General features: G+C 49.0%; 2 protein-coding genes across 2 annotated transcripts in view; both read left to right on the top strand.

Annotated features, from left to right (window-relative positions):
* Positions 1-4,894, top strand: part of VIT (vitrin) — a gene marked incomplete at both ends in the record, with an annotated part of 36,117 nt that extends 31,223 nt beyond the window's left edge. The window contains one exon of the mRNA XM_081100910.1: positions 4,695-4,894. Within this exon, the coding sequence (XP_080957036.1) occupies positions 4,695-4,894 (200 nt within the window). The remainder of the gene's footprint in view (positions 1-4,694) is intronic.
* A 2,354-nt stretch (positions 4,895-7,248) lies between these two features.
* LOC308525913 (vitrin-like) overlaps positions 7,249-24,118 on the top strand; it is a gene marked incomplete at its 5' end in the record, with an annotated part of 37,930 nt that continues 21,060 nt past the window's right edge. Inside the window, 5 exons of the mRNA XM_081100788.1 lie at positions 7,249-7,451; positions 8,549-8,742; positions 10,505-10,561; positions 18,094-18,156; positions 23,514-23,661. Of these exons, the coding sequence (XP_080956914.1) occupies positions 7,249-7,451; positions 8,549-8,742; positions 10,505-10,561; positions 18,094-18,156; positions 23,514-23,661 (665 nt within the window). The remainder of the gene's footprint in view (positions 7,452-8,548; positions 8,743-10,504; positions 10,562-18,093; positions 18,157-23,513; positions 23,662-24,118) is intronic.

Raw genomic sequence — 24,118 nt, 5'->3', positions numbered from 1 at the left:
CTTAAGGAGAACATGGTGTAACAATAGTGTGAGAAGCTAGCATTTGCTGTGTGCCAGGCACTGTTTCCAGAGCTGATTACTGCATTCCATCACCCCAACACCATGGGTAGATACTATTCTTAGCCCTAATTTACAGCTGAAGGAAAATACAGCGCAGAGAAGTTCAGTAACTTGCCCTTTGTCACACAGCTAGAGCCGAGAATCAAACCCAGACAGTGTGGCTCCAGAAACCTCTCCCTATACCATTAATCTGTATGTTTATGCTAATAACAGTGTATTTAAAGAGCCTTGATTTGAGAGGCCTTGGGATACAAATAGCAACTGTTTTTCACCCCACCCCCCACCCCCACCCAGTTCCTTCTCCAACTATATCTTTAATGGCATCTTAATGTTTCTGGCTATCTAGCCTTGTTTTGGTTGAAGTGCAAGGATACAACCGTTCCCCACCCCTACCCCCACGCTGGCAGCAGACTGGTGGCTCAGGGACCATTTCTGATCTCGCTCCTGCCCTCTTTTGGTGTGGGCACAGAGGAGGAATAGGTGACAGAGGTCCATACAGCCTGACCAGCTGATGGAGGGAGATCGTCCCTGGCCTCTCTGTTGTCTCATCGAGGCCAGCAGTTCTCCGTGATTTCTGGGAGGTGATTATGTGGATACATCTGGAGCCAGAGGACGGGCCCACTCTTCATCTGAGTTAGGTCCGCTCCCTGGCTCAGCAGCCGCTTGGCACAGAGCCATGGGAAGGACTGGGGTTGTCTTCTTCCTCTCAGGGGTTTGAGGAGAGCAAGGATGGAGTGAGGTCACCTTTCCCTCCCATCTCACTTCACCTTTGGCCTTCTGAGCCCTGCACCCACCCCTTCAGAAACAATCCCTCTGTTCAAGTAAGCCCCCCAACTTTAGGGACATGTCAAGTACCCCTATTTTTACACTGAGAAGGAGAGTACTTCTAGACTCCAAGAATACTCCTCGAAACTTTTTCTGCAAGCCTGCTTCTGCAGTGCACCCGGTGGGCCCGTGGGTGCCGCGGCTCAGCAAGATCAGAGAAGAGAGAGGCCCATCTCTCTCCCTCAGGCCCCTGCAGTCGTGGTGAGCCAGTTCCTGGAAGTTCCCTCCTGTGGCTTGGGAAGGGCAAGGCCAGAAGGAAGGAGGAAAGGTCCTGAACACAGCTGTCCCCAAATAGTGGCTACTAACCCCAACGCTTCTGGTCCCGTCCTTCTGCTGACTGGCCCCGGTGACGTGGGGCTGGTGATCGTGCAGATTCTAATCGAATGCCCCACCCCCACCCCCTGTGGGAAGTTCAGTGGCACTGCCCTCATTTAGAATGGGCACTGGGGCCTCTGGCTCCGCTCTGGGCCTTAGCCAGAATCCAGACCACGAGGGAACCCGGACAACCTCCTGCGACGATAGCTACCAATGAGCAAGTGTTTTCCCTGCCAGACACCTGTACTTCAGAGATCCTGAGGCTGAGTGCCAGTGGCCCCCCACTTCCAGATGAGGAGATGTTTCATGCCTTGCCCAAGGGCACCCCTCTAACTACCCCATGCCACACGCAAACACTGACTGCACCCCTAAAAGAAGGTAAAGAGTGGGGAGAGAGATGAGGGGGAGAGACTTTACAGCCAAATGGCAGCTTAGGTTATAAAATCCGTTGGGCTTCTACATACTCCACCTCAGAGATCATTTCCAAAACTTCTCTATCTACCCCAAGTGCCATGGCCCAGCTCACCACCACCTACTTCTGGCAAGTACTTATTCCACACGCCTGAGTTACTGACATCCAAGAGGAGGGTGGAGAAGCCAGACAGGCTTTCTTGCACATACATTTAAAATGAGGAAAAGCCATCGTTAGAACATCAAGTCAAGTATTGCTGATGTCACTTGTCCCCTCTACCAAACCTTCTCTATCTCCAATGACATGATCACCGGGTAGTGCTATCCTATTACAAGATCTTGTAGAGTTGTCATAGTGGGAAAAATTAAGTTCATGCATTCATTCTTTATTCATTTATTCAATAACCATAAATCGAACACCTCCTATGTACCAGTCTCACCATGGAGTTAATTTCACCCACTCAAATAAAATATCCAGAGAGAATCATAAAAGGGTGGCCCCTTTGTTGCTACTCTTCCTTACGTGATGAAATTCCTGTAGCAATATGGGGAAAGCAGGAGAGATGGAGATGTGAGGCCAGCAGCTGTTCAGGTCTCAGCAGGCCCCTATAAAATACTTCCTCATCTCCCCAGGAATGTGAGTTAACAGGTAAATCAGGTTAGCATGACCTCTCAAAGCATCACAGCCTTCTTCCCTGGGAAATTCTCTCACTCAGAAAATAGGAAGCACCCTGACTTGGCTGCACAGCTCCTGCTGGACAGGCGTCGCTTAGATTTAAATGCTGTTCCCCAGGCAGAGGCAAACAGCCATTATTTGGCTACAGCCTTGAGCTCCTCTGAGCTCAGTAAAAACAGGTGTTTGATTCATAATTTGCAAGTAAAGTGTACTGTCCATTTATTTATATCTTTCTCTCTAAAGTAATAATTATATCCCATTTCAAAAAATAGACAGTGATTCTATTATGGCTTTTTCCTCTATGAAGTAGGCTGGACCTGGGCTGCACCTCCCTAAAGAGGCATGAAAGCTGGTAGCACTTACCAGAGGGTAAGACAGAAGAGAAGTTTAGAGAGATTAGAAACTTCCCGAAGACTTGTAACGAGAGCTCAAGTCCTTTAAAGTCATGGAAACGCCATAAATCACAGGTTCGGTTTTGCCCATGGATGGCGTGAAGACTGGCCGAACCCCAAAGCCGCTGCCAGCTCTTTAGCAATTTGTCTGGCACAGTCTAGGCAGACTTAAAGGCGGGATCTGCTTCCTGCCTTGACAGGCCGATGCCCGAAGGCGCAGACCAGATGACAGGACTCCAGCCCCATAGCAGGGAGGGTGCTGTGTGCTGACTGCTCCCCCAAGTCAGTGCTGTGATTGGCACAGGAGGTGACAGTGTCAGGGTGGGGAATGAGCAGGTGCCAGTGCTGAGCAGCGGCTCTGAATAACCCGCCACACATCCCTCTGCACAGCTGGCCTGGGGCCATGGTAGGCAGTTTCCCAGCACGCTGCACAATGTCAGAGAGGAAGGTGGGTGGTTCCCACAAAGAGTGCCCCACCTTTTCATCTCAGATGTTATCCCCTATGCCTGCTGATCAGTGTACCTGAGACACACCAACCATGAGCCAAGTTAAGGCTAGAGCTGGGATGCTGTGGTAGGCTGAAATATACCTCCCCACCCCAACCCACCCCAAAGATGTCCATGTCCTCATCCCTGGAACCTGTGAATGTTACATGGCAAAAATGGGCATTGCAGAGGGGATAAAGTTAAGGATCTTGCGATGGGGAGGTTATTCTGAATTATCCTGATGGGCCCTAAATGCAATCACATGTATCCTTATAATAGTGAACCAGAGGGAGATCTGACACACTCACACACAGAGGAGGTCAACTGAAGATGGAGCAGAGAAAATTGAGGACACTGGCCTTTAAGATTGGAGTAGTGTGGCCACAAGCCCGGAATGCCAGCACCCACCAGAAAATGGAAGAGGCAGGAAACAACTTCTACTCAAGAGCCTCCCAAGAAAGCTCAGTCCTGCTGACACCTTGAGTTCAGACGGGTGACACCTACTTCCAATTCCTGGCCTCCAGAACTGTCAGAGACACAGATGGTCAGCTGGAGAAGCTGGCATAACCCCCATGCCTGGATCCACCAGGCATTTTCGAGGGGGCTGTTGTCCTCCCAGGACTGGGGCGCTCTTCACTTTGTGGGACCCTTTTGTGTCTCCTTCCGGCACAAACCCATGCTTCTGAAGACAATGCCCAGTGGGTAGCCACATGTCCCTTGCCCTAAACCAGTGGTCGGCAAACTCATTAGTCAACAGAGCCAAATATCAACAGTAAAACGATTGAAATTTCTTTTGAGAGCCAAATTTTTTAAACTTAAACTATATAGGTAGGTACATTGTTATTAACTTAATTAGGGTACTCCTAAGGCTTAGGAAGAGCCACACTCAAGGGGCCAAAGAGCCGCATGTGGCTCGCGAGCCGCAGTTTGCTGACCAGTGCCCTAAACCATCAGAAATACTCCCAGAGCCCCCAGAGTAGTAACAAGCTCATTTAAAATTGTGAAAGCAATCTAAAGTGTCACACATGGATGAAGAGCACAGGTTAGCAGAATCAACATGATCCTTACAATCTAACTAGTTCTCTTACTTCATTGGACAGATGAGGAAATTGATACCCAGAGGAGTTAGTTGACTAGTCATGAAGTAGAAATCTAGAATGCATTCTCTAAAAGTAAGTGAACACTAGAGTACCTTTTATCCCTGGACCAATGCTAATTGAAATATCAAAAAAGTATGTTTAAGACCATGGCCTCTAGCGTCTGGAAAATTAACTTGGCAATTAATCATGTTCTGCCTTATCCACATCTCTGAGGTTTGAACTGTCTTTAATTACTTGATTGTTCTTCAGTCTTTGGTCTGTGTATTGGCTTCTTGCTCCATCCCTGTGGGGCAGGTGAATTTCGCCCTCCGCAGCCGCTAGCACAGGTCTTTGCTCATAAGCTAGTGTCCAACAAACGTTTATTCTACATCTGTCCTGCAGAGTCTACTGGCTATTTGATAGGCCCCAGTGTAATTTCATTTTTTTACAGAGGAGACCACAAAAGCCTATCAGAAGCCATCAGTTCCAGGGACAACCGCACAGCCAGTGACCCTGATGCAGGTACCGGGGACCACCTCTGCAGAAGGCACCCACACCACCTTGCCCAAGCCATCCCCCCCTGCAGGCTCCGCCGCCAGCAGCCCCAGACCACAGCCGGTGGGCCACAGGAGCTGGGAGCTGGGTCAGTAGGTACACTGTGTGTTTCCATGTGCAAGAAAGCCAGAGACTGGCTTTTAGATTAGCCCTCTGTCTGAACGCCTGTGTGGGGTGCCTGTCTCCCACCTTTGGAGCTGGGTGAGGGAGGAATGCCTGAGACCTGGGCCAGGGGTATGTGTTCTCCCAGATTTAAGGGGTAAACATGAGCCCAATAATAATAATAGTTTAGGATCAAGCTAAGAGCTAATAAGCAAACTGTATAGAAAGGGCTTTAAATAGATTTAAAAATAGGACCTTTGTTATCATACTTTTGAAGGTAGGATATCACATGAAACTTTCCCATTACAAAATCCCCATTTCTCCAAAAGCTCAGTTGAAGGGATAGGAGGTTTCTCTGTAAACACTGTTGAGTTCTGTTTTGTTTTAAGTGACAGATTATAAACTCCTGGGAGCTTTCAAATATTAGAAACAAATAAAACAAAAAAAAAATCCCTTTAGGAAAAGCCAGATAGCTAAAATCTTTATTCCTTTTATGACTGCTTTTTGTCTTCCTGCTTGTATCCATTGCTTAAGTAAAGCTTTAGGTTTTACCAATGTCTAGTTTATGGGATCAATCTCGGTATTACCTCAAACACAACCTGAAGCGTGCACTGGTAACCCAATCTCCAGTTTGTGTACCTCAGCTGCAGGCTCTTCCCCGGACCGGGCCCTGGTCAGGGCTCATGCAACCAATCAATGTGTTTCTCTCACATCAATATTTCTCTCTGCACAGTTACGTGTGCATGTAAGCCATCCTGGCTCATCAGCGCCTCCTCATTTCCACAGGCCTTCTGGGAAGGGGGTGGAAAATTCCACTGGAGTGTCACCGCTGTCTCAGCAATTTGTCCTAATATTTCCCTCCTGGGGCCACTTTGTCCTTCGAGGAGGAGGTGCTCAGAACTTGTCCTTTTCAGCCTCACCTCCAGCTTCCAAACATTCCGGCCACACAGCACGGCCCTTCCCCTCCATATCAGAGCCAACCAGCTCTCATTCCATCTTTTTATTTAACCAATACAAATACGCACTTTAAATGTGCTACATACTCTCCTAAGCATCTTACAAATATCAGCCTATTAAATCCTCACAACAACCCCATCACGTCGATGTCACCTTCCATTTGACTGATCCAATGTGTTGACAATGAGGAAACCAAGGCGTAGGGAGGCGAGGAAATGGTCCCAGATCACACAGCGGGGCAGTGGCAAAGCTGGGTGTGAGCCCTGGCAGCCTGGCCCTCCTGTGGCTCCCCTTGCAGGAGGCATCCCTGCCATAAACCACACCCAGCTGCTAATGAAGATCACAGAAGCAGGCCTGACCCGTCTTGACATGGATGGGTGGCAAGATTAGACACAGCCAAGTCCCACTGTGATTAACAGCAAGTAATGGAGCCCACAGTGGATAGAGTGTCCACCTGTACAAACCCAAGGGTGTCGGGTTCAATTCCTGTCAAGGGCATGTACCTCGGTTGCAGGCTCTTCCCTGGACCAGGCCCTGGTCAGGGTGCATGCAGGAGGCAACCAATCAATGTGTTTCTCTCACATCAATATTTCTCTCTGTCTTTCCCTCTCTTTTCTACTCTCTCTAAAAATCAATGGAAAAATATCTTCGGGTAAGGATTAAAAAATAATAATAAGTAATAGAATGCACATAGTCCACACTTTCCGTGGGCCAGGCACCCTGCAAGCATTAATTTATTTAATCTTCCCAACAACCCTATGAAATAGAGATTATTATTATTATTCCATTCAATGAACAACTCATGGAAGAAGCTATGATATAAAGTCCCCAAATAAATATAATTTTGGCCTAGCTGGCATGGCTCAGTGGTTGAACATCAACCTATTCCCGGTCAGGGCACATACTCAGGTTGTGGGCTGGATCCCCAGTGTGGGGCATGCAGGAGGCAGCCAATCAATGATTCTCTCTCATCATTGATGTTCCTATCTCTCTTCCCTCTCCCTCCCTCTCTGAAATCAATAAGAAAAATATGCTTAAAAAGTAATAATTTCTGAAGATTGATAGACACTTCTCACCACCCTATTCTTATTCACCTCAGGTTAATATGAACACAGGCACACTATGCCTGACAGCAAACGAGACAACACTTAGGAAGGATGCTGGGGACAGAGCTCCCATAGGCAGACATTTTCCATTTTCTTAATTTCAGGCTCTTGACTTTTGGAGGCTTTGATTCTTTCAAAGATTTCTGAGTAGCTGAGTAACTTGTTGTTTGCTCCTGGTGGCTCCTTTGAGGACAACTTTTACCTAACACATATCATCAAACATGTGCATATTTGCTTGGCTACCCTGGAAGCTTGGAAATCCTATTACAAGTGGGGCCTGTGCTTATGGAAAACCTCAAGCAACTTGCAGTAGTGGCTCCCAACCTGGCAACACTTCATTATTCCTGGCCTGGGGATAGGGACCTTGGACAACAGCCCCCCACGCCCATCAGTGCTCCTTCTTCATCCTTGTCCAGCACCCGCGCCCATGCTGCCCCACAGGCTGCTGGACAGATCCGCTTAGAGCGAGCGTCCATGCAGTATGCCCAGTAATTGCTAAGAACGGAGCCAGGCCATGGAGGGGGATGGGAGAGAGGACTTTTAAAAGCTTATATTGCCTACTCAAGGGACTTTCTGTAGGACTGAAGAGAAGTGAAAGCTGATGTGTGAAGGGCTATGTCTTTTTAATAACTTGATTGAGATACTTTTCACCTACCATACAATTCACCCATTGAAAATGTACAATTCAGTGGTTTTTAGTATATTCACAAGGTTGTACAATCATCACCAACAATCACTTTTAGAACGTTTTATCTCCCCAACAAGAAACCCTGTACCCCAACTGAGTCATTCACTATATCACCCTAATCTCTCCTTCCTCCAGCCCTAGGTAACCACCAATCTACTTTTATAAATGCCTACCTTAATATATGGCTATAGATGTTTTCTGTGATATTTTATCCCAACTATACAATCTTTAGTTTACAAATAACTCCTCTGTTTCTTCAAATGAGCTGAAAATAATCTGCCTCCTATAAGAGAGTAGCCCTGCTGCTGATAGACGACTGGGTTGCTGCTATTGTATTTATCAAGGTTGGCTTTCTGTTTTTGTTTTCTCTTATTTTGACTTTAGTCAAAAGATTTAAGAAGTGGTTGTGAATGAGGGTGTTCCCGTAAAATCCAATTCATTTACTTATTCGACAAATATTTATTGAATGTCTACTATGTGTCAGGCACTGTTCTAGGATCTTGGGCTACACTGGTGAACAGATCCCACCAGGGTCCCTGTAGCAGGTCGCTTCAGCTTAGGACACATGAGAAGTATGCAGGTGGGAGAGGAACAATCTGCCTTTGGGGTCCATGACTCATCTTTGCTTTACAATGAGGTACAGAGCTGCCTCTCAGATGGGACATAGGAACTTGGGAGGGATTTTAGTAGAAAGTTTGTGGCAGGAAAAGACAGGGGAAGAGGAGCTGATGTAGGTGGAAGGACTCCAATGAAGATGGGACTGGACACCAAGGTCTCATCATAGCCCCTTTACTGATCCACGAATGTGCAAAGCTAACAAGATACTGAGGAGCAACTCAAGGTTGGGGGTAAGGGGTCCCGAGAGCCAGAGTGACAGAGACCTCCTCTCCCAGGCAGGAGTGAGGCTGTTCTTCAGGTAGAGGCCAAGGACTATATTGGCACCCACAGGAGTCAAGAGGCCACAGAGCTGCATCCTAGGACCAGAGGGGGCAGCCTAGAGAACCATATCCATAGAGACGCTGAGGAAAAAGTTCTGGAAAAGATGGACAAATCCCTCCAGGCCCACCTGCAGAGTCAGCTGAATCCACCAGGTCTGCAATGTGGAGTGGCTTTGCCCAGCACGGCTTTCCAGGTCAGGTTCATTTTAAGAAGCTCCATGGTTGCTTCAGCTAATCTAGCAGATTAAACGCCTCCACAAGGAAGGGTAGACCAATGAGGGAAGCAGAGCGCCACCTAGTGGCAAGGCACAGTGATGGCTCTGATCACCTTTCTACTCCACTCCACCCTCTGACAGGTGTTAGAAAGGAGAAGGAAGTGGTGAAACCTGGGACAGGAAGGCGACCAGCATCTGTAACTGCCCATCCCTTCCTCATGCAATTTCCCTGACTGCCAACATTTATCTCATCTCTGAAGGTTTAATTTCCTTAAGGTGTCTGGAGAAAGTTTTTCCTAAAATCCAGTCTTACAAATAGGAAAACAAACATTCCAAAAGAAAAATGGGTGAAGGTCATGACCAGGCAAAGCTCAAGTGGAAGAACTATTACGTGGCCAATAAATATAACAAAAGATGTTCAACCTCACCAAGAATAAAACATGCAAATTAAGCAGTAAGACGTCATTTTCACCAATTCACACTGGAAATTGATAACACACCGTTATGGCAAGCGTGTGGAGACATGACCCAGAATTTGCACTTACAGAAATATATTCTCAGGTAATTACCAGCCAAGGGTGTAAAGAAGCCCAGACACGGATGTCGTTCATCATAGAAAACTAAATGGAAACGATTTAACTGTCCATCATCAGACCAGTAAAGAAGTTACTCTACAGCCATTAAATTTTGATGACGAGGTGCACTTACTGACAGAAGCTTAGCCTGGGACAGAGTGTGAGGTTAAAGAAGCAGCTATAGAACAGCACAGGCACCCATCTCATGCTCCTAACTGTGTGTTGTGCGTGAGAATGCTGCATAGAAAAGGGGATATAATTCTACAAACCAAAATTGCATACCAGGATAGACTGGACACTCGAATACAGGGATTACATTGCAGGTGATTTCTTACTGTCCTTAGTATACTTTTTACAGTAAGCATGTGTTGTCTTTATAATTAGAAAGGAAAGCTAGTTTGTCTTGTGTCCAAATGATTGGAACAAAGACAAAGGGAATGGAAAATTGATGGCGATAGATTTGATTGCAAGAGAAGCTGATGGTTTTCCATGGCCTCTTACCTCTTCCCCTCCATGAAATTTGGTTCTTTCCCTCTGCTTGTTTTTAAGTGGCCCCTTCTCCCCCAAAGGGATTTTGCATTGCTCTTTACAGAACCTCCACCCCCATCTCCGTCCTCCCTTTTAAAACCTTGCTTCAGAGAAACTGCCCAATAAATGATGAATGCTGAAGCCTATTTGATTCTCTCAGAGTAATTAAGGATAACCCATTGTGTACCTTTAAAAATCACTGAGTGCTAACGCTATTTGCATCAATGCCATGTTAACACAGTTTAAGCAAATTGCTCAATGTTAAGTGACATGTCTTTGAAGGATTACTTTAACCACCTTGGAAGTGGCACAATTGAGAAGAATTATTGTAATAATGAAGTATAAAAATATGGTACTTTCGTAAAAGAAGTGAAATACAAGGGTTATTATTACCTGGAATAGTGTTTTAAGTTCAACCCTTTTCCTTTCTTTCTTTTTTTTCCGTTTCAATGCTTCCTCTGGGGCAGGTTCAGACCGCCCAAGGACAAAGCTTTACCTTGGTTCTGGCCTTGGTAATGTCTTATTAGGTTAGATCATGGAAAGAAGGATTGCGATTAGATTAACATTCATGCCCTGACCAGTCAAATGTTATTACAGATCTCTGGTCCACCACCTCCTACACAAGCAGCCAAAAGAGCCCCCGTGCCAATCCAGGTAAGAACCTGAACTCACCTTTCTAGCTGATGAAACTTACGTTTGTTTACACGGGTTTTGTCTTTCCAAATCCTTGCCATTTGATTTAGATTTGGAGAGAAAGCATTCCACCGGTTATGCCAACAAAAGATACAGCCCAAGGGCCCCACTTGTAAAGAAACTGGTAAGAAAAGTAAGGAAGCCTTACATAAGCAAAGTTTTTGCTCATCGCCATTCCCTGGAGGCAATTTTGTGGGGGGTTTAATAAGAAATTCCTAAGGATTCAGTAACTGGCTCTTATAAACCTGAAAAGGGATACTCTCTAGGGTTTATGCCTGAGGAACTAGGGTAAAAGGAGGAGAAATTTTTATCTTTTCCCAGGAAAGGCAGAGCTAAGTTGGCCCTGGTACTTCCAGATGTGAGGAACAGAAATACGTTCCCTCTCCGCTCCAGGATTTCTCCTGCGCACCGTGAGGCTCCCTGGCTCCCTCTGCTCCCTTCTGTGCGCCCTTCAACGTCTGACCCAAGCACTGGGAATGCAGAGGAGGGAGCAGTTCTCTTGATGGTGAAGCCTGTGGCGATTAGAAGGGGAACTGAGTGACCTCAGGGCAGTGGTTCTCAACCTTCCTAATGCCGCGACCCTCTAATACAGTTCCTCATGTTGTGGTGACCCCCAATTTTCATTGTTACAAATTGAACATAACTAACGCATAGTGATTAATCACGAAAACAATATGTAATTACATATGTGTTTTCCGATGGTCTTAGGCGACCCCCAAAGGGGTCACGACTCACAGGTTGAGAACCGCTGCCTTAGAGGCTTTCCACTACCTCCGGGCCCTGAGCTCAGAGACTTGATTGATACAAGTACTACTCCCTTTGCAGCCGCAGGGCGTTCGGATGGGCCCAGACCTCCAAGGAAAGCAGAGTAGGTCGGTCTTTTGCTGGGGGTACCTGCCTGCCCTCCACATGGTGAAAGACTCCTAGAGAGACGGAAGGTTCTCTTTTGCTTTGATGCCCATTGGAGCAGGGGCTCCATGAGGTCCCCGGACAGTACTAGCAGCTTCTACGAACTTCACAATTACACCCTTGCTAACGTGCCTGCTGCTGTCCTGGACAAAGGGCTTAAGAATCAGATCGCTGGGCGGGGCGAGGACTGCAAGGCCATTTTAGGCCTTAATAGGCCCAGGGGAGTATTCAGGCAGCCAAGCATGGGGCACTCCTTCCTCCTGTCCTCTTGGCCAGGATCTTTGCCTCCTCTGCAACCCCCAAAAGGAGGGCCAACCACAGAGAGCTCAGCTGGCTTCCAAGGAAAACCTGAACCAGGGCATTTTCATCAGGGGGCAAAATGAGGGAAAGAAAGCAGACTGCTGGCTGCATGTGGATCGGCCGGCCCAGTGCAATCCCCTCCGGTACCGAAGGCAGATGCTCCGGGAGCTGCTCTCCGGAAACCTGCGGGCGGGCGGTGTCAGCCTGGCCAGGCTGCCCGCTGCTCAGCACCCCCGCCCGGCTTCCCTTGCCGACACGCCCTCCCCACATACTGCGGGCCTCGGCGGCTCAATCCAGGTCACCCGAGTTGTGTTAACTTCTAGAAAACGTCTCTTGGCTTTGTCTGTTCTGTCGAAGAGAAAACTTCTGCCGGTCCAGACACCCCAGGGCTCTCCCGGGGCTGGTCTGCTTGAGAGGCCCCGGACCTGGGCAGCCTAGGCTCTTGCCACTGGAATCAGGCACGGCCAGGGGCACCGCCAGGGGCATGGTTGGCAACAAGACCTATCTCCAGGCCCTACTTTCTTTTTCTTTTTTTTAAAAAAAATCATATTTTTATTGATTTGTAAGAGAAAGGGAGAGGGAGAGAGAGAGAAACATCGATGATGATAGAAACATCGACTGGCTGCCTGCGGCACACCAGGGATTGAGCCTGCAACCAGGGCATGGGGCCTGACCAGGAATTGAACCGTAGCCTCCTGGTTCATAGGCTGATGCTCAACCACTGAGCTATGCTTGGCTGGGCTCCAGGTCCTACTTTCTACTGTCCAGCAACCCAAGGTTGTTGTCAGCCTTTGACCACATTCCCTTTATCTATCCTCCATTTCTTCTCCATCCTCCTCCTGCTCCCAATAATCACGTCCGCTCTCGCTGACCCAACAGATGCTCCCAGCTCCCTTTCTACCCTCAAATCCTACCCACTTCTGTTGCTGCTCCCCCTCCACCATCATCGCTGCAACTTTGCTCTGAGCACCTCAGATCCTCCCAGCGAGCCCTTGGCCTTGACCAGCCGTGAAGCCCCGTCACAGTTCCTGCAGGTGGAGGGCACCCCCCACCACACACTGTGGATAACGGCAGCCCCTATGCCAAACCCCCCTCCCACCAGGGCCCTGGGAGTCGGACAGGAGCCACCTGTGCCAGCCTGGTGGCTCCTGCCCTATTCTGAGGAGGAGGCAGGAGCAGTGTGCTCCTGATGACTGACATTAGAACTGGGTGACTTTCCTTGGAACCATCCTTTTGCCCTCTGAGCTCTGTTTGATCAATGAGCTTCGCTGGCCTGGAAACCTAACCATGGTGTTAATGTTGTCTCCATGGGAAAAGGGCAGCCAGGTCCCAAACAAATACCCCGTACCGAGCTTTGGAGGGTGATCTGTTTGTAAACGGGGCCTGTCGGCTTCACGGGTGTGACGGCTCAGGCCCAGGCCTCAGATGGTCCTCAGCCTTCTCGTGGCCGCAGCCCCCCAACAGCCGCAGCTGCTCTCTGCCTGCTTCCTGGGTTCCCGCAGCCAGAGGAGAGGAAGCTCAGGAGAAATGTGCAGCCCTCGCTGCAGGAGGCCAGGCCCAGCGAGGGGGGAGGCCTGGGGGGAGGCATGGGGGAAGGCGTGGAGGTTCCCCAGCTGCCTCTCAGAGCGCCACCTCCTCCTAAAACTGCACCCCGGGGAGTCACTGGGGAGAAACCGGGGAGTGGCAGGACCACCTGTGCTTCTGTCCCATAAACCTTTGGCGCCGAAGGGCCCTGTGTTGCAGCTCCCGCCTGGGTCCCCTGCTGGTGACTTCCAGATGTGCGGCACGGAAGCAGCTGTGACCACTGCACGGGTCATCACTGGGGTCTTAGTGCGGGATGGATCGGGCCCTCTCACTGCAGGAGGTGTGCCAGGGAGCGAGCAACTCAGGGGCCTACCCACGTGCCCTGAGACACTGACGCAATGACTCATCGCGGGCCACAGACGGTGGCTAAGTGCAGGCCCCAGAGCCGCCTGCTGGCCTTGAGGTTCGCTCTGCCACTCCCTGGCGGCAGTTTCCTCGCTTGTGAAATGGGAACGTCGTCGTACGGAACTCACAGGTTCTTGTGACTTAACCTCCTCTGGTGCGTGGTCAGTGCCTGACACCAGGTACGCGCTCAGTAAGTGCTAATGTTTCTACTTTGTCACTGTGGACATCAGTCAGAACCAATACTTCCCTTAGACACTGACTGTCCCGATGAGACGACCAAGCAAGAACTGTCACAAAATTAACTCCTTTTTCAGCAGTGCCTGACACTCCAGAATGATTTTGATACATTTACCTCCATGTGAGGCAGGGTGACAAGTCTTTTTTTTTCTTTTTAATATATTTTTATTGATTTCAGAGAGAGGAAGGGAGAGGGCGAGGGAGGGAGGGAGAGAGAGAGAGAAACATCAATGATGAGAGAAAATTATTGATCGGCTGCCCCCTGCAAGTCCCACACTGGGGATCCAGCCTGCAACCCAGGCACATTCTCTGGGAATCGAACCGTGACCTCCTAGTTTATAGGTCGACACTCAACCACTGAGCCACGCTGGCCGAGCACAAGTCTCTATGACTTCAGCTTCGCCGAGGAGACTTAAGGTCAGAGAAGATGGGCGAGCCCCGCAAGTGCCTGGCTAGTGTTTGGTAGCCCCAGGATGGGTCTTCCAGCTTCTTTTTCCACACCACCCTTACGCCTCAGCACAGGAATACAAATGTTCTAACAAATTTACTTCCTTCTCACTACAACCAAGTCCAAAAGCACCAAGTCTCAGCTGTCCAAACATTTTCCAGCCTCAGCTTTTGGATAAAAGTGATTTGGTTCAAACCTGTCCCAAATAAATGAAAGTGGCACCAACAGGACAGGCTTCCAGGGCAGGCAGAGGCATGGAAACGGTCTCTCCCCAGCTAAGGTAACAGCACCCAGCATTCTAATTCTTCATAACCTTCAAGGTGCTGAAAGCGTTGGGCAAAAACAGATGTCACCAGCACCTTTTTTTTTTTTTTTTTTAGGGAAAGGGCAAAGTGCATGTTTTTACCAGTAGGTGGCAATAGAGTTATAAGGCTAAAGAAGCAGGATATTTAAACATATAAATCCTAAATATTTTGAACCTGGCAATCATCTCACTCAATCTGCTAATGTTATTCACAAAGGAATTAAGGTTCACAGAGGGCATGTGACTTGCTCAAGGTCACACACCTGGTTAATGGCTGAGCTAAATTAAACTCAGCTCTCACCATTAAATCAGAATGTGCAAGAGCACAGAGTGACTTGCAAAACAGCATGCCATCTTAAACGTGTGAACAAAAACACCACTTCTTTTGAGTGTGTTAATACTTCCAGCAGGCAGTAACAGTGATGGCTTTGAGAAAATGGTTTGTTACACCCTTAGCTCTGGGCTTTCTGAGTCGGAGTTGGGTAGGGGAAATGGGGAGGGAGGGAGGGAGGGAGGGAGGGAGGAAGGAAGGGAGGGAGGGAGGGAGGGAGGGAGGGAGGGAGGGAGGGAGGGAGGGAGGAAGGAAGGAAGGAAGGAAAGGAGGGAGGGAAAGAAACAGCTGTTTGGGTGTCCTTTTGAGGCTTCCTAACATGCCAGTGTTCCTCCCAGCCCCTCTCAACCATGATTCCCCCAAACAGGTCAGGGACTTGGGGGTAGGAATTTCCCCTTCCCAACCACCCTTTCTACTTTATCAGCCAGCACCAGTGTGTGTGTAGGGGGTGGGGGAGCATTAAATATTTTACTGCAGAAGGAATGCCAGGTGCCGCTTGCTTTATTCTGCTTGAGGCGCACAGTGAGAAGCAGAGCCTCAGGAAATGAGTGCCTGCTCCCCGAAGGGGCCACATTTCTCCTGTGAAGTTCCAAGGAAGAGAACACAAACAGATGGGCGGGTGAGGCGAATGCACCTAGAATGTTGGGTACACACTGTGTTTAATTGGTGCGGAGGGAGGGATGGTGGATAAAGATTTCAGATGGATACAATGAAAATTTTCCTCAAAGTCTCAATAGTCCAAGAAGAATTCACTACTTTGGTTGTGTAATTAATGAGTTCCCCATCTCTGGAGGCATTCAAGCACTAGCCATCCACTCACTCTGGTAAGGATGCTGGGCGGTGTTTGGGTTGGATGACCTTTTAGATTCCCTTGAATCCCAGGATTCCTACTTTTCCGTGATCATTCATGCACAATGAGAGGAAGAAAAGAGCAAAGGTGTTTTTGCCTTGGCTTCAAGACCTTTCAATGGGAATATCCCACACATTTCAGGCTGCTTCATCCAAAAGTCTGCCCCCTGCCCTGCCCCTTCACTGAACTCCTGACACCGTTGGAAAAGGTGATCATCCTGGGGGGTCACTTGAGAGAGACTGCTGGTTCACCTACATAACAAGTTTGTCTCTTTTTGCTCTGAAAATCAGGGGACACGGACTTGTGGAAACCTGGATCGGTCCTTTTAGATGCAGGTAATTATGCAGCCCAACCTCCTCACCAAGACCAGATGGAGATACATAGGATTCAGAACCAGGGAGTCCAATAACCCAGCCGGGCCCAGAGGCCAGGCCCACAGAGAGCAGCCTCAGCGCTTTCACCTCCCACATCAGGGTCTGATGACCACGCACAGGGCACCTGGCAACTCCACAAGAGCCTGGGTTAAGGGGGAACATTATGGCAAAGCAGAAAAGCCAACTGTGAAGACACAGAGCCAGAAGGGGGTGCGGTCCCTGCTCCCAAAATGGGTTTGGACCAGTGGTTCTCAGCCTTCCTAACGCCGCGACCCTGTAATACAGCTCCTCATGTTGTGGTGACCCCCAACCTTAAAATTATTTTCGTTGCTACTTCATCACTGTAATGTTGCTACTGTTATGAATCGTCATGTAAATAGCTGATATGCAGGATGTATTTTCATTGTTACAAATTGAACATAATTAAAGCATAGTGATTCATCACAAAAACAATATGTAATTATATATGTGTTTTCCGATGGTCTTAGGCGGCCCCTGTGAAAGGGTCGTTCGACCCCACCCCAAAGGGTCGCAACCCACAGGTTGAGAACCGCTGGCTTAGACCCTCTCTCCATCTGGACGCGCTTGACTTCCTTCTGCTTCCCCTTCCTGCTTTGCAAATGGTACTGAGGCTTTCCCTTCACCTGAAGGAACGGTGCTCACTGTTCGCTGCCTTAAGTGTTTGAAGCTGCAGCAATAAACGGGCCTCTGCCTCTCGGTGCAAGAGCAGGACGGACAGAGTGCAGGAGAGGACTTAGCCTGGGGACTCCCATTTCTTCTCTCCCTCCAACGCGGACCCTGGGCAGTTTCCCTGAGAGGCTCCTGGCTGAGAAAGGCCCGCAGATGCCCAAAGTGAACTCTTTAAATGACGTGAGGCAGTGAGATGAGTAAGCTGACCTTTAATGGGAAGATGAAATCATGTGCTTTGCAAGTTGGAAAAACGAACAAGCCAGGAGCAAGCTCACTGCCGCCAGGAGTGGGCAGAGCCCCCAACCCCTCCCCCCATTGGCAGACTGGGAGGCTGGGGGCTGTTCTGAGCATCCTCAAAACAGGGAGACCCACTTCCGGTGCAAGTTTCCCTCTGCCTGTGAGGTCATTGGCCTTACCAAGCCTAAAAAGAGTGCTTATGTACTGTCTTTAACTCCTTAAATGATATATTTGTGATCTTGGCTCCCATGTAAATGGCTTCTAAAAAAAACAACCTGCGATTGAAATTCAGGTCATACAGCCTCTCAAAGCACAAAGCTCTTTTGCACCTTTACTTAGAGGGGCCACATTTTAGATCCTCTTACTTGTTTGAGTTACTTGTACCTTCTCCACCCCTCTAGACTCCACCCCCACCCCGCAGGATGGTCCTCCTTGTGTCTCAGCCATCTTTGTTCACTGACTCAATCACCAAATGTCAGCTGAGGACCTGCAGGTGGTGGGCACCGTGCGGGTTTATGACGAGCGAGGCACGGGCCCTCCCCTGGAGGTTCTCATAGTTCTGCAGAAGGATGAACTACAGTGGCAAAGCACCTCCTGCTTTCAGATAAGGAAACTAAGGCTCGAATGAGTCAGTTAACAGCAGGAGACAGAACTCACGTCCGACTTCCAATCCCTGTGAGCACCAACCGTGTCTTTAGTGGGCAGTCCGTCAATACTAATTTCTTCTTATCCCTTATGATGGGGGTGGTGCGGAGACGAGCACAGTGAGCGATAAGCCAAGCCCCCTGAGCTGGGTGCGAATACCCACTAGGTCCCCATCCCCCGGGGTAAGGCCAGATGCTTCCTGCCCTTCCAAGTCACCAAAAGTTTACTGCTTTTTCCAGGATTTGTCCCAAATGAAGAAACAAGCACACAGCCTCTGGACCCCGCATCCCAGGGAGATCCAAGTAAGTTAATTAACAGCTAGAAACCCAGAGTGGCTCTGACATCTGATCTGCTCGCTCCTCTCTTCCCACTCACTCCCACCCAAACCCGCCTCTTTCCTACCATGGATCTGCTTACCTCCTCTCTTCTGTCACTTTGTTCTAAGGGGAAAGGGAAGGCTTGAAGGATTTAAACTTTCTGTGTGCATGAGGGGGAGAGGATCAGCTGTTTGAAACATCACTATGGCAACAGGGTAGGATGGGGAGACAAGAGCATATGAAGAGAGGAGGCTGGCCAAAGGACAGCGGTCCAATGGTCCAGTGGAGATGAGAGTAGACAGAGCTCAGAGTTGCAGAGAAATAGCAGATTCAGTAGATATCAAGAAGGGAGCATCTACAGCATTGGAGGAGGAGGTGCAAGAGAAGGAGTAATTAAAGACGATTAGAGCAACTAGGGATGGTGCTGCCCTGAGGACCACTGCAAACAGGGCAGGTTGGGGCAGGGAGGTCGTTTAAGTCTGTTTGTCTTCTGCAAAACACTGAGAGTTGACTATCCAGACTACCCTGACACAATGTTCAGACGGAACAGCCCAGCCAGAAATTTAGAGTTGGAAGGTGATGAGCTATGGCTCAAAACCAAGCCTATGAAAACAGGCAATATGACCTAGGACTTATACCTGAAGAACTTTAACACTAAATAGGTAGAGGAGAAGCCACCTGAGGATACCAGAAAGGAGGGACCAGAGAAAAAGAGGAAAGCCAGGAGGGAGTTGAGTGTGCAAGCCAAGGAGAGCATCCGTAAATTCCCCCAGAAGCTTACTATGAATCAGCCACCACTGGGCTGTGAGTCTCGACCCCACTGTGTATGAGAATCATCTGAGGACACTTTTAAAAATTAAAGATGACCAATTCCTGCCTCATACCTACTGAATCTGAGTTTAGATCTTGCTATTCCAAGTGTGGTCTGGGGACCAGAAGTGTCGACATTTCTTGTTAGAAATGCAGAACGCCAGGCTCCCAAAGCAAGTGGTGACTCTGCACAAGAATTCCTGAGAAGTAGGCACAGCCCACAGTGCCTCCCGGGCTGAAGCTGCCTACCTGGCTGAGGCTCACCCAGGGTTAAGAAACACTGGCCTGATGTATTTCTATGGCCAACACACAGCATCTTACCTAATAGGCAAACATGGTAATTGACCATACCTTCGCTACGCCTCCCATTGGCTAATCAGTGAGATATGCAAATTAACCACCAACCAAGATGGCGGCCGGAAGCCACGGAGCTGCAGCAAGCAGGAGGCTTGCTTGCTCCAGTGATGGAGGAAGCCAAGGTTCCCCGCCTGCCGCGGCCTGCTCTAAAGCTACACTGAAAGCAACAAAGTTTCAATTATAGAGGGTAAATAAACCCCAGATACCTGCTTTCAGCCGGCTGTGGCCACGGAGCTGGAGCCTTGGGTTGCCCCTGGTGATGGAGGAAGTCAAGCCCTGGCGGCTCTGAGCTCCACACCAGGTTACAAAGTTTCAATTATAGAAGGTAAATAAATCCCAGGGAAAAAAAAAAAAAAAAGAGCCGAAACCGGTTTGGCTCAGTGGATAGAGCGTCAGCCTGCGGACTGAGAGGTCCCCGGTTCGATTCCGGTCAAGGGCATGTACCTGGGTTGCGGGCACATCCCTGGTGGGGGATGTGCAAGAGGCAGCTGATCGATGTTTCTCTCTCATCGATGTTTCTAACTCTATCTCTCTCCCTTCCTCTCTGTGAAAAATCAATAAAATATATTTTTAAAAAAAAAAGAAAGAAAAAAAGGAGATGCTGGGAGCTTCCGTCGCCAGGGAGGCTTGACCAACCTGAAAACGGCCCTCAACCCCTCACCCAGACTGGCCAGGCACCCAGTGGGGACCCCCACCCTAAAGGGGGTGTGGCCAGCCTGAAAACAGCCATCAGCCCCTCACCCAGGCTGGCCAAACCTCCATGGGGTGGGCTTGACCAGCCTGAAAACAGCCACCAGCCCCTGACCCAGGCTGGCCAAACCTCCATGGGGTGAGGGTCCCCACTGGGGGTGGGGGGGCTTGGCCAGCCTGCAAACAGCTATCAGCCCCTCATGCAGGCTGGCCAGGCACCCCAGTGGGGACCCCCACCCTGAAGGGGGTGTGACCAGCTGCAAACAGCCATCAGCCCCTCACCCAGGCTGGCCAAGCACCCCAGTGGCACCCCAGTGGGGACCCCCACACTGAAGGGCAAACCAGCCTGCCCCCACCCATGCACCAGGCCTCTATCCTATATAATAAAAGGGTAATATGCAAACTGACCCTAACAGCAGAAAGACTGGGAATGACTGATGATTATGACACACACCACCAGGGGGCAGATGCTCAATGCAGGAGCTGCCCCCTGGTGGTCAGTGTGCTCCCACAGGGGGAGCTCTGCTCAGCCACAAGCCAGGCTGATGGCTGCCAGTACAGCGATGGTGGTGGGAGCCTCTCCTGCCTCCTCAGCAGCACTAAGGATGTCCGACTGCAGTTTAGGCCTGCTCCCCACTGGCAAGTGGACATCCCCGAGGGCTCCCGGGCTGCCAGAGGAATGTCTGATTGCCAGCTTAGGCCCAATCCCCCGGGGAGTGGGCCTATGCCAGCAGGTGGTCATCCCCTCAGGGGTCCCAGACTGCGAGAGGGCACAGGCCAGGCTGAGGGACTCCCCACCCCCCCCCCCCAGTGCACAAATTTTTGTGCACTGGGCCTCTAGTTAATCAATAAAACTGTACCTTGTTGGAGAAAACCAAAACAATTAAGAACATGGATAGACTGATTCCTGTAGACAACATACCTTACCTTTTCTTTCTAGTCCTTCAGTCTCTACCATAACAAATCATTCATGCTAAACATTTCATAACCCACTTCCATCCTTCAGTATTGATCTCATCTCAGTATGAGAAAGCCATTAGGTCTCAGTGAACACATGCCTTGAGACGGAACCATTGTCATTAGATCATTTAGATCATTCTGGGAAAGGGGGAGCAAAGGTGACCCCAATATCAGCCGTCAGGCTAGTGAGCAAAGAGAACTACCCAAGAAGAAAACCACCTCACTTCCTCAAAACCTAGCTGCAAAATGAACATGCCCATCCTGAACACAGTTCAATGTAAGAAATAAGGTGGGGGGAATGGTCTTTGCAGAACCAAATCAGAGGCTACAAAACCCATGGATTCTACTTTATACATTTTAAAACAAAATCTCCTTTGGCTCTTACTCTAATTAATAGTTACTAAAAAAACAAAACACACACACACACAACAGAAAACAGTATTCATTTTAAAAGGTGCATTGAACTGCTCAGCTGACACCTGGAAGGCGAACGCTCTTCAGGAGTTACTTCTCAAACTTGACTGTTCCCACAAATCTCCTGGAGACCTTGTGAAGAGGCACGTCTAACAAGATGGGCTATAGGTCTGGGTGGAGCCTGGGAGTCGCATTTCCAGCAAACCACAGGTGCCAGTGGGCAGCAAGCCCTGAAGAACACCAGTGCCACCTGCTGGCAACAATTCACATGGCAAGCCCAGGCCTAGGAAAGGAGCCGACAAGCCATAGAGCAGTTCCTCTTCTCTTTTGCTGTATCCCAGGCTTTAGTGCAGCGGTTCTCAACCTGTGGGTCGCGACCCCTTTGAGGGTTGAACAACCCTTTCACAGGGGCCACATTAGACCATCCTGCATATCAGATATTTACATTACGATTCATAACAGTAGCAACATTACAATTATGAAGTAGCAACGAAAATATTATGGTTGGGTTACAACATGAGGAACTGTATTTAAAGGGCCAGAAGGTTGAGAACCACTGCTTTAGTGGCATCTTTCATCTCCACTTCCTGACTTATTTGCTTCTTCCAATCCTCATGTCAAGGGTCACGCTGAGGCATAGGCAGTTTGGGGGCAGCAAGGACAGGGCAGGCCAGCTGAACAGGAAGAGTCAGCAGGCACTGTCCAGGCAAAAAGGAAGTAAACGTTTGCAAGATCCACTAATGAGCTGAGGCGGAGCCAGCCAGGCCCACAGAGGTCCCTGTCAAAGCCTGCTTCTCTGGCTCAGATTGCATGAACCACCCCACCGCAAGGTAATAAAGCACATTCTCACATATAACTTCTCCCCTTCATCGGACAATTCTGTGATGTCTCTTTATTAAATATTTCTCATCAATTCTGCTTAAAACTGTGTCAACCCATGCCCATTTCTTGCTTTCATGAAAAACAAAAAGAACAACAACAAAACCACATAAAAACCCCTCGCTGCCTACAGAGCTTCTCCTCCTCTGGTCACAGGGAAGCACTGTCCATGCCGTGCAGGGAAGAGCAGCCGGCGGCCTCATGGTAACCACGCAGCAGCTCAGAGAGACCCAGGCTTGTCTGGGCAGCGGCACCACCCACCCACAATACTCCAGCCTCTCTTTTTCTCCCCATCAAACTCGGTTTTGAAATATGTTGTCTCCTAAATTGCAGTCATTAAATAATTCATTCCTCATTTTTTATTAATCAAAGGGCTGTCTACCTCCCACAAGAAATTCTGATCAGCATGGAATAATCAGTTTTACCATACTGAGAGGATATCACTTCAGCCAAGAGCAAAGAAGACACTAACTTTTATCCGTGTATGTGGCAGTCCACAATTTCTGGTTAGCATTTGAAAGGTTGAAGTAGCTTGCAGCCCCACTGTCCTCCCCTCCCCCAGCATAACCTTCATATATGCACAGAGGTCCAGAGAAACTAGATGTAACTGTCCTGCTCATTATCACAGCTAAAAGAAAGGAGAAAATCTCAGATGGCTACAAACAAGTACTGGCATCTGTAGATACATGTGGGTGATGCTATGGTTGCCTCACCCAGAGGAGTGAAGGGGAAGATTGCTATCAATTTCTCATCCTGTAATTCCTGCCGCTCAGCATTGGCTTTGCAGGTTCTTTCGCACCTTTATAAAGACCCAACATACAATTCTAAAAGGTGAGATGGAGAGTAAAAGACTACAGACTCCCAAGAGTCAGTCTCAGTGAATTCCCGTGTCCGGGCTCTGCGCTTCTATGGTCTGAGCCTAGGACACGTTCTGAGGGCCTGCCTAGGCTTGACTGGAGGTCCCTGCTCTGAAGTCTATAACTATGGCTGATACCGAGATTCTGAAACAGCCGTGGTAATAGTACTAGCCCACATATCCAGGACCTTGGTGCCCAGTGAAAGTCTGTATCGGATGTAAATAAATGGATAGACCTTGCATCTTGCTACTTCTTTTTACCTTTTCATTGAATCTCGGGGAGCTCTGGTGGAGAAAGAGGGGGGAGAGCGCATGCATGCACAGGTAAGTGCAATGAGAGATCATCAGAATAACAGGGCCCTCTTCCACTCCTCAGGCTGCAAAGTTGACCTGGCGTTCTTAATTGACGGGAGCACGAGCATTGGCAGTCGTCGCTTCCGAATCCAGAAGCAGTTCCTGGCTGACGTTGCCCAGGCTCTTGACATTGGCCCGGCAGGCCCCCTGGTGGGCGTTGTTCAGTATGGGTAAGTGCTATTCTAATTCAGAAACCAAGAGAAGTCACATTGGCTTAATTTTGTGCCACAAATAATACCAACACATCCACGAGCACAGACTCAATCTCTGCCCTAATACTCATGTAAATGAAAAGGGACTGAAGCAAGCCAGATGCCATCTAAGGAATCTGAGATTCCAGAAGGAACAGATTATTGAACACTTGTAAGTGAATGGCATTTGTGCTTGTGATTGGTGGAGAAAATACTGATTTGGGAGTTAGGACCTCTGGGCTCAAGTCTTAGCTGAGCTGTGTGACCTTGAGAAAGGCCTCCCCCCCCCCCCCCCCCCCGTCATCAGTTTCCTCATCTGTAGATCACGGTGGACTCCTTTCCACCTTGACTATTCGAGCATTTGTTTGAGGGGCTGCACCCTGTGCTCCCACATATAAGGAAGACGCCTAGACATCATGGTGCTTTAGCCTGAACT

This window comes from Myotis nattereri (genome assembly GCF_964212035.1).
Source record: "Myotis nattereri genome assembly, chromosome: 10".
In the NCBI taxonomy this organism is placed as follows: domain Eukaryota; kingdom Metazoa; phylum Chordata; class Mammalia; order Chiroptera; family Vespertilionidae; genus Myotis; species Myotis nattereri.
This window is presented reverse-complemented; position numbering and strand designations above follow the sequence as displayed.